At 57.7% G+C, this 15,401-nt stretch overlaps 1 protein-coding gene across 2 annotated transcripts; it reads right to left on the bottom strand.

The window, feature by feature from the left end:
- Window positions 1-27: 27 nt before the first annotated feature.
- TIE1 (tyrosine kinase with immunoglobulin like and EGF like domains 1) lies at window positions 28-13,162 on the bottom strand. Of its 2 annotated transcripts, none has more exons than XM_042030429.1 (23): window positions 12,616-13,162; window positions 11,863-12,150; window positions 8,350-8,460; window positions 8,087-8,242; window positions 7,860-7,991; window positions 7,435-7,575; window positions 7,093-7,221; window positions 6,575-6,720; window positions 6,285-6,429; window positions 5,872-6,030; window positions 5,565-5,702; window positions 5,169-5,459; window positions 3,872-4,162; window positions 3,044-3,357; window positions 2,732-2,942; window positions 2,473-2,583; window positions 2,174-2,364; window positions 1,934-2,047; window positions 1,771-1,841; window positions 1,479-1,519; window positions 1,260-1,356; window positions 892-991; window positions 28-650 (listed from the first exon to the last, which is right to left on the bottom strand). In XM_042030429.1, exons 1-23 carry the CDS (start codon window positions 12,659-12,661, stop codon window positions 579-581), a joined length of 3,495 nt encoding a protein of 1,164 aa, XP_041886363.1. In that variant the 5' UTR covers window positions 12,662-13,162; the 3' UTR covers window positions 28-578. The 2 variants fall into 2 exon arrangements, with proteins under 2 accessions (XP_041886363.1, XP_041886364.1); XM_042030430.1 differs by having other exon boundaries at window positions 3,164-3,357; window positions 12,616-13,160.
- Between the last annotated feature and the right edge of the window lie 2,239 nt (window positions 13,163-15,401).

Below are 15,401 nucleotides of genomic sequence, written 5' to 3'. Positions count from 1 at the left end.
CCTCACCAACACTCCTCTGGACCCGGCTGTTGCATGATCTTTATTGTCTGTAAGGCAGAGCTGACACCTCCGAAGGGCCGCTGCAGAGCAGGAGGCTGTGCACAGCCAACACTGTCCCTTTGCACCTGCTGGTGTGGCCCCATGCCATGCCAGCAGCACTGCTCACAGCCCCCTGGCACCACTTCAGGCCCAGAGCATGCTGAGAGCTGCAGGGCAGGCAGCTGTTGTGTTGCTGCTTCCTCCTCTCGCCCCAAAGCTTGAGCATTTGTGTCCATGGGCTTAGGCAGCACCCTGGCTCCCGAGGGAGGCCCCCTCCTGCCAGTTCTGCTGCAAGCACCCTGCTGCTGCTTGTCCTTGGGGGCCGTCCCAGTGTGTCCGCAGCAGTGTGGGGCTGTCGGTGGCTGGCACCATGCCAGGGAGGGGATGGCACAGTCCTGCTGTGGGGAAGGTGCTCTTGGGGAGGGGCACCGGCATTTGGCTGCTTGGCGCTGGAGCAGGACGAGCAGCCCTGTGTCCCCAGAGCACTGTTCCAGCAGGCCGGGGCCAGCGTTGCCCCTCTGAGCGGTGCCAGCGCAGCCTCACGCCTCCTCGGCGGTGGCATCAATCCCTGCATAGGTGAAGTTCTCGAACAGGGCCATGTTCACGTAGGCCTGTGGGGAACCCCAGTTAGGAGCCAGTTGTGAGCATGTCCACATCTACCTCCCATCCCCATTAGCATGCTCATGGGCACTGTGCCCTGTTGCCTCCCCACACCCAAGAAGTGATGCTGGGGTTAACCCCCACACATGGTTCTGCTGCTGGCTGTCCATCCTCGAGTCCAAGGGATGCTCCAGCATGTGGAAAAGCCCCGTGCCCCGTGGGCATCCCTCCCACTGAGCCGCTAGCACTCACCTTCCTGGCCTCTAGCATGCGGATGAGCTGCATGGAGATCTGGGCGAAGGGAGGGCGCTCGTAGGGGCGGTCGCGCCAGCACTGCCGCATCAGCTCGTACCTGGGGGCGGAGAGTCGCGGGCGGCTCAGGGCGCACAGGAGGAGAGGGGACAGAAAAGCTCTTTGAGGGAGATGGGGGAAGCAGGCGGGAAACTAAAGCCCAGGAAAGGTGTTTGGGGTGTGGGACCCCAGCCCATCCCTCAGCCACAATGCAGAGGCAACCAGGCAGAAGCTACTGAAAGCTGGTGTGAGCCCTGTGGGGCGGTGGGGTTGGCAGGACGTGGGTGCCACCATCAGCCGGGGCTCTGTAAGAGGCTCTGTCCACTTACACCTCGTCGTCGCAGTTGCGCGGCTTCTCCATGCGGTATCCCTGGGGCAGCTTCTCGTAGAGCTCGGCGCACGTCATCCCGCAGTACGGTGTCCCCCCTACAGCCAGAGACACGCAGGGGCTGAGGAGGTCACAGTCCCTAGGGTGTTTCCCCCGGGGCTCCAGGATAACCAGACCTACAGGGGCCTGAGTGAAGGCAGGGGAGAGAGAAGAGCCTTACCCAAGCTGACAATCTCCCAGAGCAGGACACCGAATGACCACCTGAAAGGGGAGGAGCCGAGGCTGTGACAGAGTGCCCAGCTGTGCCCCGCTGATGGGCACAGTGCAAAGCCCAGGGTGGAACAGGCATCCAGAGGCTGGGCGGAGCCAGCAGCTCCCCAGGGAGACGCACCAGCATCAGCTCCTGCTCTTGCAGCACCCAGAGCAACAGCATTGCCTCTCTGACTGTGCCAGAGAGGGGTGGAGGGGCCACAGCCATGCCCCAGCCCAGTGCCCTTGCCTGCAGGACTTACACATCGCTCTTGGTGGTGTACACGCTGTAGTTAAGGGACTCAATGGCCATCCAGCGAACCGGCAAACGGCCCTGGGAAAAAGGAGAGCCACCATCAGGGCTGGGGGCTGCCCCCTGGGTGGAAGACAGCTGTGATCCATGGAGATGTTTCACTCCTGCCTCACCATTGTCTTCTTCACATAGACCTCCTCCCCTCTGGAGAGGCCAAAGTCAGCAATTTTGGAGGCCAGATTTTCTCCCACCAGGATGTTTCTTGCTGCCAGGTCCCTGTGAATGAACTGAAAGGGAAGAGCAGTTAGCAGGAGCCACGCACTCCCTCCTGCTGGCCCCAGGGACCTCATGCCCCAATGGGTAACCCCCAGGCCCCAGGGGAAGGGTATTCTGAGGGGCTTGCTGGGATGTACCTGCTTCTCACTCAGGTACTGCATCCCCTTGGCCACGTCTGAAGCAAACTGGAGGAGCTGCTGGGATGTGAGGGTGGAGGCAGTGCCGTGCTCCTTGGCAAAGGCTGGGTCTGTCTCCAAGACTCGGCTTTTGCGGAGGAAGTCGAGGAGGTTTCCGTATGGAGCATACTCAATGGCAATGTACAGGTAGCCTGGGGGCAGGAGGAGGTTGGGCTATTGGGGTTCTCCCCAGCAAAAAGGAATACACAACTGGGCAGAGGCTGTGGGGCTGGGGAGAGGGTAGAATGGGACAGCCTCACCCTTGTTCTCGCAGGCACCCAGCAAGTTGATGATGTTGGGGTGATGGCCCAGTTTGCAGAGCACCTCCAGCTCCCCAGCAAAGTCCCGATGGTCATTCTCTGAAGCAAACTCTGGAAACAAAGAAGGGATGGACACCTCAGGCCTACAACAAGGGCCTTTGCTTCTCTGAAAATTACTCCTGGTGCTCCCCAGCACAAGCATGGCCCAGGACACAGTGGCAGCCCTCAGCCCACCCTGCCTGCCTCCCCCAGCACTCACCTTTCAGCATCTTGATGGCCGCATTCATTTTCAGACCGTCCTTTTTTATCATGGCCCTGATTACCTGCCCGAAGTTGCCCTCCCCAATCATGTCCTCAAACTTGATGTCTTCCCACTCCAGGATGGGGTAGCTGAGGGGCTCAGGCTGTGGCTTGGGCCGGCGTGTCAGGGTCAGGGTCCCTGAGTTGAACTGTAGGATGGTCTCTTCCCCCTGGCAGATGGGAGCAGGTGAGGTTAGAGGCACCGGGCACCTCTCTGCCCATGCGGCAGTCCCAGCAGGACAGGAGTCATGGGCAAGGGCGGGCTCCGCACCCTCTCCGTGTGGAAGTGAGGTCTGGCTGCATCCGGACTGGAGGCTATGGAACGTGACCTGGATCGGGCTGGGACGTGGGGAGCAGGGGACACGGTCCTGGTGGGGCAGGCGGCACTCACCGAGCCAGACTGGTACGTAAAGGTGCGGCGCCGGTGGAAAAAATTCTTCTTGATGAGGAAAAGCGCCAGGAGAGCAAAGAGGATGGTGAAGCAAGTGACGGACACAGAGCCAACAATGGCCAACAGCAGCTGCTGGTCTGTTCCCGCCTGCTCAGTGCTCTGGCTGCCCAGGCTGGGCGGCACGCTCAGCGCTCCTGCCAAAAGGAGGGATGGAGGGTTGTGGTCCATGGTCGAGCCCTGCCCAGCCCGCACTAGTGGCCAAGCACCATGACAGCAGCCCTCTGCCAGTACCCAGGCCCCCAATGAAGATACCATAACCACGTCCGAGGTCCCGGTGCCACAGTGGCACAGAGGGGAAAGTGTCACAGCCCAGCTCCTGACACTGAACCACTGGTTTCTGGACCTCCAACCAGCTTTGGGCCAAGCCATGATCTCCTCCCATGCTGGCTCAGCTCTGCTCCTCTAGCCCCTTGATTCACATTCCCCTCTGGCCAAGGCAGAGCCACTCTGTAGGTGCCATGCTGTCATCATGCCACGCCTGCCCCTTTAGGACTAGGAGGAACAGGTTTTCTTAAGATACCAAGTGTTTTGGTCTTGGGCTGCTGCTTCAGAGCCACTGTCACCCCAATCATTCTTTGCTGACCCAGAATCTGAGCCCAAGCTGCAGCAGAGTTGTGAGCCCCTTGCCTGCTGGGACACCCCTCTCACCATCCCCAAGGGTCTTGGCTTTCACAGGCTGGCTCCATTCCCCTGGGACGTGGGAGTTGGCACGGACACGAAACTGGTAGCTGGTGCTGGCGTTGAGGCCCCCAACGATCTTGGTGGTCTCGGCGCCGCTGTCGGTGTCGATCCACTGGGGTTCACTGGTGCCCCCCAGCTGCTGCAGCTCCACGATGTACTTGGTGATCCCCCCGTTGGGGTACTCAGGCACTTGCCAGGAGAGCCTGACAGCGGTGTCGGACACGGGCTCTGCCAAGAGCAACTGCGGGGAGGAGGGCCCTGGGATAGAGAGGGGAGAGTGTCAGTCCCAGGACGGGGCTCCTGGTGCTGCAGGGGCTCAGTTCTGCTGTGAGGACTGCACCCTGTGGCAATGGCAACCAGAGCCAGGCCAGCTTTGAGGGACCTCCAGGGACCCCTGGCCCCTGCTTGGAGGAGGTGGAGCTGCTCTCCATGTGCCACACTGAAGCAGGACTGTACCCCCAAATGTTCCCAGCCACAGAGAACATCTGAGGTCTAAATGCCTGTGTACTAACTCATGTGACATTTTATTTCTTCAGGCCTCCCTCACGCACTGAGTTCCCACCACCCTCTCCTGCTTGCCCACATCCCTAACCCCCAATCCCCAAATCATACAAAGCTCTTACAAGCAGAGAGCAGAGGAAACCTCTCATCCCTCAAGCCTGATGTCTACCGGTCCTCTCAATGTGTACAGGCTGGTGCCAAGCCTCCCCAAAGGCCTCGTGTATGCCTTTCCCCTTGGTTGTCAGAAAGCTTGGTCAGGCTGGTGCTCCAACTCCCCATGGTCTTCCACCTACTTCAGGGGTTGTGTGTGTGTGTGCCCACAGGTGGGACTGCAGGGCTCCCCAGGCCCTAGTGACCACCCAGCAAAACTACCTGGCAGCAGGGTTAAAGCAAACCAAAGGGAAATATTTTTTTTATGCAGAGTATAATTATATCAGGAACTTGTTGCTACAGGATATTGTAAAGGCAGCAAGTATAGACAAGTCTATCAGGGTTTGGGCAAGAGAGCAGATCTGTTTGTGAACAGATCTGTTTGTGACGGCCTGAATGTTATATTCAGCTTAGGATGTTTCTCAGCTGCTTGGTGCTGGAGGCTGCAGGGTCTAGTGAGGAAAGGAGGGCACATTTTCCCCAAAAAGCTGTTCATGTTCTATCAGAGATGGGATACAGGAGCAGCGGGACCTGGGGATGGTTGCTGTTACAATTATAACTGATTTATCATTGTAATTCCCTGTTATAGTTCCCTGGGTTCTGCTGGACCCACCTTTGCTGTTGATCATGACCTTATAGGGGTCAGAGGGTGGCCCCAGGCTGGTGCAGTGGTACACCAGCACCTCCAGCCTGTACTCCTTGTTAAACTCCAAGTCCCCGATGCGGGCAGAGAGCACAGAGATGGACGTGATGTTTTTCTCAGATACCAACTGCCTTGCAGAGTCAAAGAGGTGGACAATGAACCCATGTGCTGGCTCATGGTTACTTGGCAACTTCCAGTTGACATGAAGCATGTTTTTCTCTTCTACGGACCAGCCTTCAATCACAGGCTTGACTGTGGGCTCTGCAAACAAAAAGGCAGCAAAGCCTCACAGTGCATCAGCCGTGAGATTTTGCAGGCTCTGTGCTGTGCAGGGTCAGAGTCAGGATGGGGGAGATGGAGTCTCACCAAGGCAGTCGGTCACCATGATGGCTTCAGGCCCTTTTCTGCCCTCCCCACCAGCCCCTGGACGGCTCAGCTGCACCTTGACGATGTAGGCGGTCACTGGCCGGAGGTTCATGAGGGTGATGTTCTCGCTGTTGTCGACTGTTGGCCAAGAGGACATGTCAAAACCATGCCCATGATCCACAGTCTGCCCTGCCACCAGCACCCTCCTCATCACTGTGGGGGGCCTGGTGTGGAGACATCTGCCCATCCCAGACCTCACCCTCCCACACAGGTCCTAACTGTGCCCCCCAGCCCTGCAGACACATACCCACAATGGATGACCAGGCTGAATTGTCATCCTTGGGCTTGTAGAAGAGCTTGATGGAGGTGATGGGTCCATCACCAGAGAAGTAGTCCACAGGCGACACCACAAGCTGGCGACTCTGCTTGGCCAACAGCCGGGGGGCCCTCAAGGGCACTGGTGGCACTTGGGGGGAAGAAGGGAATGACACTGGTGGGACTGGGAGCAACAGGGAGCAGAGCATGGATACATCTGCCACCTCTTGGCTCCTTCCAGCTTTGTCAGGAGAGTCTTTTATAATCACCCAAACCTGCCAGCTGGCACTGCAGCCCATGATGGGAGGCACCCAGCCTGGGGCAGGGGTGGTATTGCCACACCATGCTGGCAGCCTCCCCCAGCAAGCCTGGCTTGTCCTGATTATGCCACTGCACTTTCCTCACCTCGGATATTGACCTTGACTTTCCGGCTGTCCTGGCCCCCAGTTGTGGAGACCCGGCACTCCCAGAGACCCGTGTCCGCCTTCGTCAGGTGCCGCGCCTCGAACTCGCAGGTGATCTGCTTTGGCTCGATGATGGTTTTGATGAGCTGCAGCACAGAGGGTGCTGTCAGCCTCTACACTCAGCCCCTGGCTCAGCCCCCCTGTCAGTCTGAAGCTGCCCAGCAGCTCCAGGTACTCTTGAGGGAGCTGGCAACACGGAGATGGTGGTGGGGCAAGGGCACGGAATACTACCTTGAGCACAGTGCCGTCAGCCTTGCGCAGCTCCACCCTGTCACTGGTGGGCAGTGGGTTGCCAATGGCCACGCAGCTGATGATGGGTTCTGATCCCAGGTTGAACTCCAGCTCTGAGGCCAGTTGGATGATCTGGGGGAACCGGTCTGGTACACAGAAATCAACATTAGGGCTGGCCCTGCTCCTCCCCAGGCAAAAGAAAGCCTGGCACCTTTCCTTGGACCCAGCTGCATCAGACTGTGGTGCCAAGGGAAAGGTGATGGATGCTATGGTCCAGCCCTGATCCCACCCCACCTGCTGGGCTCAGCAACACTCTCAGCACAGATAATGCTGGGATGTTGCCCTTGCAGTGTCCTGGTTTCCACAGACTTGGAGGCTATTTCTGCAGGCAAGGGGTCCTGCTGAACCAGCTGGTGAGACTGATAGCCAATGGCCCTCCCAGTCACCAGTGAGGAAGGAGCCAGCGCCCACTTGAGGGTGGGGGATGGAAACCCTTCACAGCCTTGTGCCAGTCTCACCTGACTTCTCACAGTGCTGCCCATGCCAGCCTGCAGGGCAGATGCAGCCTCTGAAGCGGTTACAGCTGCCTCCGTTTTGGCAGGCGCACCCCAGGGCACAGTCAGGGCCATAGAATCCTGGGGGACAGGCTGTGGGAAGAGGAGAGCTCGCTGCTACCCCTGGCCATGGCACAGGACCATGGAGACAGAGACAGCAAGCAGCTGATGCAGGCAGCAGTACTGCTCAGCCTGTGCCGACCCTCAGACTGGGAGAGGTTTGCACAGGTGCTGCTGCAGAGCAGCCAGGCCCTGGAGGAAGCCCAGGCTGGGAGGGAGAGCTGATGGATACCCATGTCCCTGTACCTTGGTCACAGCGGGAGCCACTCCAGCCCGAGGCGCAGGAGCAGCCGTAGGGGTCGAGCAGGCAGAAGCTCAGCCCCCGGCAGCCCTGGGCTCTCTGGCACGTCTCCTGGCAGTTGCGGCCAAACTGGCCTTCCTGGCAGGCTGGAAAAAGAAGCATGGTCTGCCCTCACCCATCATTCATCCACGCACTGCTTGTGCACGGCACAGAGCTCGCTCAGGTGCCCCAAGCCCTGGATCACCACTTGGAGGGACATGGGACCCGTGTGGGTGGTCCAGCCCTGGCCTGGAAACAGAGGGCACTGCGGGTGGGGAGGTGCTGGGGATGAAGATGCTATTTCTTGACACAGTGCTCAGGTCTGGGGGTGCAAGAGAGCCCCCACAGATGCCCTGGGCACAGCACCCAGTGCTGGGCAGGTGGAACTCACCTCTCTCACAGCGGGTGCCCATGAACCCTGGAGGGCAGATGCATTCGCCAACGTGGTCATGGCAGATGCCGCCATTCAGGCAGTCGGGACAGTCCTTCTCACAGGATGGTCCCCACTTCTTTGCAGGGCAGGCTGCAGAGAGAGCAGAGGGGGCCAGAGTGCCACCTGCCATAAGGCAGGGTACAGCTGGCTGTCCCCAACTCCCAGGCAGTCAGGGCCCTGCTCACCTCTCACGATGAGGCGGTAGAAGGCACTCCACAGAGGGCTGTCCCCCATGAATGTGGCACTGTAGACACCGTTTTCACTGACACTGACATTGGGGAGTGTCAGGATGACGTGGTCATCCTGCACCTCGCCCCGGTCCGTGGTCTGGTAGTAGGTGCCTGCAAGGGGACAGAGGGTTATCTGTGACCTCCTGTGCCCCCAGGGCCAGCACCAGGCACCAGCTGGGAGCAACTCCAGCCCTGTGCCTGCTCTTGGAACTACTTGCCATTTCTTTTCCACATAACATCTGTCTCCTTCCTCTTGAGGATCCTGGCAGAGAAGGTGGCCGCCTCGGCAACATTCACAGACTGTGTGGCCTTCACCGGGAAGAGGTGGGCTGTGGAGGAGAAGAAGGAGGAATAGGCTGCACAGCAGTCACCCCTGAGGGCACTCACACCCGAGGATAGTGTGACACCCTCAGACCAACCACACCAGGACACACCCTGGCACAGCACAGCCCAGCACCCACCATATGTTTCTGCTGGAATGTCATGACACATCTCTCTCTCAGCTCCATGCTGGACCCAGGACCCCCCAAGCCTCTGCAGGGACAGGGCTCCCTTTCTGGCCCCTTCAGCCCCTTCAGGCAGACACCAAAGAATGGAATTTGGCACCCTGCCCTCTGACCAGCCCACCATCTGCACAGGATGCTGGTGGCAGTAGTCTCGGGAGGTGACATCTGGAACAAGTGTGCATGGTGCACCCTGCCTGCTGCCAGCTGGGGAGGTGTGGAGTGCTGCAGGCAGGGACAGTGGGGCAGGTGAGGGGAATTAAGTGTGCAGGAGGCTGCACTCCAGCCCTCAGGACCAGCAGCCCAGTCATGGCTGTTTTCCTGATTCCCCAGGTGCTGCAGCAATGAACTCCTGGAGTATTAATATGAGACAGCCAGACCCCAGCCTGAGCACAAATGGGTCTATAAATACCTTAAGGCCTGGGAAACCAAGCCCTGGGCGTGCCAGGACAGACACAAAGGAGGACACAGGCGGCTGCTGGCTTTCAGAGCCTGGCAGTACTCCAGCTTGCACACACTAAAAGGAGCCACGCCGGGTTGCAGCTAAAACACATCCAGCCCTGTGTCCTGCCCCTCTGAGGCCAAGGACCAGCAGGAAGCAGCCCAAGCCACAGACGCCCAGGGAAGGGCACTGGAGGTCACACTTCGCAGTAATTTCCCAGAATCCCCTCCCCATCTATCCCTCTAGCTGGGATCTCTCTTCCATGGACTTTGCAGCCCCAGTGGAGGGCTCACAGATATGGCCCTCATTCTGTCTCACTCCACCTCACTCCCTGGAATGAGAGCTGACAGTTCTCTGGGACGCCAAACACAACGTTTTGCATTTGTGCACACTGATTTACCTGTCACTCCATCACTGCAGCCCTCCCAGACTGCATCTCTCCCCTCTCTGTCACTCCGTAGTGCATCCATCATTCCCCAGGCAGCTCAGGGACAGCAGCAAGCACAGCTGCTTGTTCAGCTCTTTGTATCCAAGACGGTGACACAGGTCCATGCCGAGACCTCGTGCCATGCCAGTGGGAACTCCCTCGTGTGACAAGGACCACTGCTATTCCTGCTTTCCCTTCTTTTGGTCAGTTATTTACCCATGCAAAGATCTCTCCTGCCACCCCCTGGATGCAAAGTTTCTCTCAAAGAACCTTTGAAAGGGAGTTTTCCCATTTTTCTTCAGGAATCTGAGCGGCCAATGTCTTCCATAACATCCTCACTGCTTTGGTCTTCCACAGCATCCTCACTGCTGCCGCCTCTGAGACTCCCACAAACAAACCTGCCTCTTTCTCAGGGACCGCATAACCACAAATTCTGCTCTTTATTACAGTTTCTGCTAATTTTCTGGTTTCTGAGTTTTCAGGCCTGTAGCTCCCTATCCAGAAGCTTTTAGGAAAGTCTGGTGTCCCACGGGCAGCAACACAGCCTTGCTCATGGCATGCCCAGCCTGGCAATGTTGCGCTGCTCCATTCTGCTGCTTATCACCTATCTCCTGCTATCAACACTTGCATTTCTCCCAACTTTTCTGTTGTGCACATGGATGCAAAAAAAAAGAAAAAAAAAATTGTTTTCTGTAGTTGTTTTTCTGAGTGTCTTTCTGCTCTGGATAGTGTAAAAAATAGTTTACCGACAGATTTAAATACTTCTGAAAGTACTCCTCAGGACCTCTTTGGGTTGCTTTACTTTGTTTTTTAAGCAATGCTTCCAAAATTTATCAAACTTCCTAACTTCTTCCCCATGCATGACCTTTTGGGAGCTGCCAACTTTCCTCTAACAGCATTCCCCACCCACTGTTTCATTGCCCTGGCCTGCTTTGGTGTGCTCTCAGGCTAAACAGGAGAGATGACACACACCAAGCCCCCCAGTGGGTTTTGTATCCAGCCCTCCTGCAAACATGTAAATTTTTTGCTTACTTTTTCCTTTATTTTCTTAACTTCTCCTCTAAACAGAGCAATGGCAGCTTCTTTGGAACTTGTGAAAGAGACACCTTTTTGGCACTTGTAATTCCCACAGGGGCTCGAACCCAGGCCCTGACCAGCTCCTCCACAGCACTATTTTGGCCTGGGTAAGTGGACCCAGGATTGGGGGCTGGCTGAGAACACCCCACCATGGGAAACACTGTCCCAAGGATGGAGCCCCAGAGCCATCACCTCCATCCATGATTTATAAACAAGGACACCTGGGGGGTACAGAAACCTCTCTGTGCTCCTCACCCCCTGCTGGTGGTCGTGCCTCCGACACCATCTCCATTTGCCTCTGCTCCGTTCCCTCAGTTCTGCCCTGCTTGCTCAGACCACCCAGCTCCATTTCCAATAGGACCACTGCCATTCTTCAGCTTGAGCCTCTTTACAAGGACACAGGCTGAGCCCTGCTCCCTGGGGGATGCCTGGGCCCCACCAGCAGCCTCTGTGCCCCAGTTTGGAGACACTCGAGCTCCTTGCTGAAGCTGTGTCTTAATACAGGCAGGGAAATTTGTACACCCTCCTATTCTCAGCCAATGGTCAACTGTTTTAGGTAGACTTTCTAAAAAAGAGCTAAAAAGCATCCTGAGGCAAACATCACAGAAAATTTCACTCCTAATAATTTTGCAAAGTCTCAAGCAGAGGGAGGGGAAGTCAGAGGGGCAGTGTGGGAGAGGGCTGCCCCAAGTGGTATCCCTGCTGCTGGTCAGCCCAGGGAGGCCCTTTCAATTTTTATGGCCCAAAATAGGAGCAGGAGATGAGCCCAGCACTGCTCTTGGCTACAGTGCAGCCTGGCAGTGCCTCTCAGCAAGTTCCACTGCTGGAGCAGCAATGTGCTGCCCTGGGATGGTGTTTGTCCAGCACCCGGGGAGGTTGCCAAAGATCTGCCCCAGAACTACCTCCTCCCCTTGAGCCTGTGGTGGGAGCACGGGCTGGCACAGCTCCGAAGGGCTGCCCCCTGCTCTGGTTAATGATTTCCAGACCCCACAACCCAAGGGCACTCAATTTCCTCTTGGACCTTGCCCTTCCGCCAGTCACCATTACAAATCCAGATGGCTCCTCCATGGGGCTCAGCCATGCTCCTCCAGCTGAACATCCCGTCCATCTCCCTTCCATCTCCACCCCACTGGTGCTGGTGGACCCCAAACCTAGCCTATGGGTCACCACTGCCCCCCCACCACCCCGGTTGGTGCTGGGATTGTGGAGCACAGGGTGGGCAGATCCCCCGTGCACCCGGCTGGCAGGCAGGGGCCTCCTGCTGTCCCCAAAAGCCACTCACCATTGTGGCTGTTGTGCACATAGACCACCTGGGCCTGCTCGGTCGGGGTGCGCCCCAGGCAGTAGAGGATCCCCACCAGGTCGGCCTTGGAGAAGCCCCTGGCCTGGACTTGGTTGCTGCGGTTGCGGTAGTTTTGGAAGCCCATTTTGGGGTGCGTCATCACGATCTTGTTCTCCCGCTCGATCTGCAGGTAGCTCACGTCACGCTCCCCCACGATGCAGGAGAGGAAGAAGTCGGAGTGGGACAGGCTCTGCACGTTGGCGATCAGGGTGATGTCCAGGATGGCCCCTGGGGTGGGGGAGCACGAGGGCGCATCACAGCTGGGCAAGAGCATGGCCACACCAGCCCTGCCTCAGGGCCAGATCCTGTCACTCAGATGTCTCCCCCTTACCAGGACATTTTTTCTACCCCCAGTCCAGTAGGCACAGCCAGCGCAAAGCGAGGTGCATTGCAGCCCCTTTGGGATGACACAAGGGGCATTTCTGCTCTCTTTTTGGAGACCCCAGCTGAATCAGCTCCCTAGCATGAGCCAAGCATGCATCAGAACGAGGGTCTCGGGGTGCCTCTTCTCCCATTTCAGGGAGAGGCAGCCAGGGGCCTCTGAGGGCTCTAAATGGCTGATCACAAAGGGATATTTCCTCCCTCCCAACCCTGCCCCGATGGCACCACTGAGCTTCCACAGCTGCCTCGTCCCACCAAGCCACCCTCAGGCAGGGGCTGCTCACTTGGGGCAGACGAAAAGGGGAGATTTACCTGCCAGGTGTGGGAAGAGAAGTAGAAGATAAACCTGGAGTCCCATGTCCTCGGCGCTTGTTCCAAATCTGGCAGAGGTCAGAAAATCCCTGGCATTTCCTGGCTACAGAGATCAGAGCTGGAGGCTGTGGCTGCCTAGGAGCTCCACGTGAGCGACAGCTCAGGACCCCTGCTCCCTGCCCGTGCCCCCCATCTCTTCTCCATGCTGCTGCTTGACTGCCAGGGCAGCTGGGATCACCTCCTCTGGTGCATAGGCTGGGCACGGAAAGAGAGATGCCCTTGTTCCTGCTGGCTCAGTGGCCAGCCAGCTGCTTAGGAGCAGGGTTTGCTGGCCAAGGGGCCACTGGGGTCCCCCGTCTGGCAACAGCTCTTCCAGGAAAAGTCACCCACCCACCCCTCCAGGGCTAGGGCTGCTTGCTCAGGGTTCCCTGAGCCATGCTGGGCCCCTAGCCCAGGCAGGAGGTGTCCCGACCCTGCTTTTTGTCCAAGGTTCAGAGTGCCTCATGCCCCAGCCCGCTCGGGCAGTGGCATCCCCATCCCCTCGGTGCAGCCCCGTGGCTGACGGCTGTGGGAAGGGCTCTCTGGAGCAGGGAAAGGAAAGGGGCCAAGGGGCCGTGGCTGGCGGCGGCGGCGGAGCCAAATCCTGTTTCCCATGCGGCGTTTCCTGCTCTCCACCCATTGTTTGGAGACGGCCCTGACTCCAGGAGCCGTCGGGAGCAGCCCTGCACAGGCTGTCCCCTGGGGAGCGGCATGTGGCGAGGCTGAGGCCGTGCACACCTCGCGACACCTCAGCCTCCTGCCGCCACGAGCCGGGGTGCGAGGCATGGCCCACCCGGGCTCCGTGTTGTGCCAGGGCCTGACTCATCCTGCAGTGGCCCATCGTGGGGACACTGTCTGGGTTGAAAGCGGCTGAGTGGGAGCACAAGCAGGGTGGCAACAAGCTGCCCAGCCCACATGGGAGCGTGGCCACTGCCCAGGGAGAAATCCCTCCGTGTTGTGGTAAACGCGTTTGGGGTGAAGTGGAAGCAGGAGAAAGCCTGGCCTTCCCTGAGTATTTTCCCATGCCCAGTGCTGGCCAGGGCACAGCACGACATGGCCTTGCTACAACCCAGCCCCAGAGGGTCTCACACCCAGCATCCCAGGGAGGCTGTGCCAGCCACCAGTAGGCTCCAGGCTCTTTGCCTGGCAAACAAAAAGTGTTCCCCAGGAAATCATCATAAGCTTCACACACCAAACCTCACACCGCCTCACAAATCAAACTGTTCCCATGTGAAAGCCAGGGCTGCCAGGGAGTGAGTCTCATGTTTTGATGTGTCCTGAGCCCATGCTGTATCTGGCCAAAAATCTAAAGCACACATGGAGAGGAAAGGGAAATCCATTCATCGTTTCCGACTATTTACAGAGTGCTCTGGGGCCGCGCGGTGCCCATGGCATGCTGAGGGAGGGACGGCAGTGAGCAGAGGCTTCCACAGCACAGCTACCCAGCTACCCCATGGCAGGAGGGGTGGAGAGGATCTGAAGAAGGTGGACGCCAGATGCAGCTGCCCCCATTTGCCTGGAAAATGAAGCTGGCTGTAGAGGCCAGTCAGGCTCAGAACTGTTAATTGCTATGTGCAACTCGTTCTGTGCTCCCCTGGCAGCTGTGGGGGAGCACATCACACAAAGCCTGAGTTACAGTGCACCCTGAAATGTCCTCTTTCAGGAGGATCCATTTGGGGATGGGATTATTTACACAGAATTTTTGCAGAATGGGAGTCATATTCACCAGGCCATACCCAGAAGATCTCAGGGATCCATTGAGGAATCTGACCTAACGTGATTTGTCTGCTTGTGTTTTTTCTAGAAGCACCTGGATAAGAGCTGTGCTGTCTATCTGTGCAGATTCCTTTGGCTGGAGGTAGGGTAGGAAACATTTCTGGGGAGTTTTGTGGGGAGTCCCAACCAGGACCTTACAGCTCCAGTTAAACATTATGTGTCTCCAGAGGAGGCACCAGAGAGATAGGTACGGCTGAGCACAGCTGAAGCAGCTCCCCACACTTGCTCTTCTGCAATGTGGAAACCTCCAGCTGCCCAATCCACAGGACATTCCAAGCACCTGAATATCTGCTGATTTCATAGGCCTCAGCTTTTTTGCTGAATCACAACAGACTAAAACCAAACAAACAAAGACTGACAAAAATACCACTTTTTGTTATCATTTGCACATTCTAATGCATGGCAGCACATACCAGAAACCATAATGCACAGATACATTTCCTGATAGGAAATGCAAACGCCCTGCAGATCCACCGACAGACTGGGCTGCCTCAGCAACATTTTCTAGCCCTGTTTCTCCGGATGCTTGTTTTGTTTTTCATGCTCAGTGGGTCCTAGGGAGGCCCCGCAAGGCTGGGCTAAGGGCTGCTCCCACCAGGCATAGGAACATCCTGGAAGTGAGGTGGTCGAGCATCCCCAGCCCACCTGGCCAGCTGGGAAGCAGGAGCTGCCTGGCTGCGTTGGCATTCAGCACATGCCCACAGGATGAAGGACAGGCTGCTGGGAAGCCCTTTCCCTGAGGAAAGGGTGGGACGTGCGGCTGTGGAGGAGACCTTTGGCAGCCCAGGGAAGAGGGGCCGCACTGTCCCAGTTGCCGACAGCTCCAAAGTGCTCTTGCTGGCAATCGGCTTCCTGTTGTGGAGCAGCTGTGGGACCAGGGAATGGGGAGCAAGGAAGAGAGCTTGGGGCTCCCTCTTGCTGCAGAGGCAAAGCCAGGAGCAGGTGCAGCCAGCACTTTCCCTGCCTGGCCT

This window comes from Corvus kubaryi, unplaced genomic scaffold (assembly GCF_017639235.1).
Source record: "Corvus kubaryi isolate FWS band 111438036 unplaced genomic scaffold, C.kubaryi_AGA036_p1.0 37334, whole genome shotgun sequence".
Taxonomy (NCBI): Eukaryota; Metazoa; Chordata; class Aves; order Passeriformes; family Corvidae; genus Corvus; species Corvus kubaryi.
The sequence above is the reverse complement of the archived record's forward strand: the minus strand, read 5'-3'. Positions and strand labels throughout refer to the sequence as shown.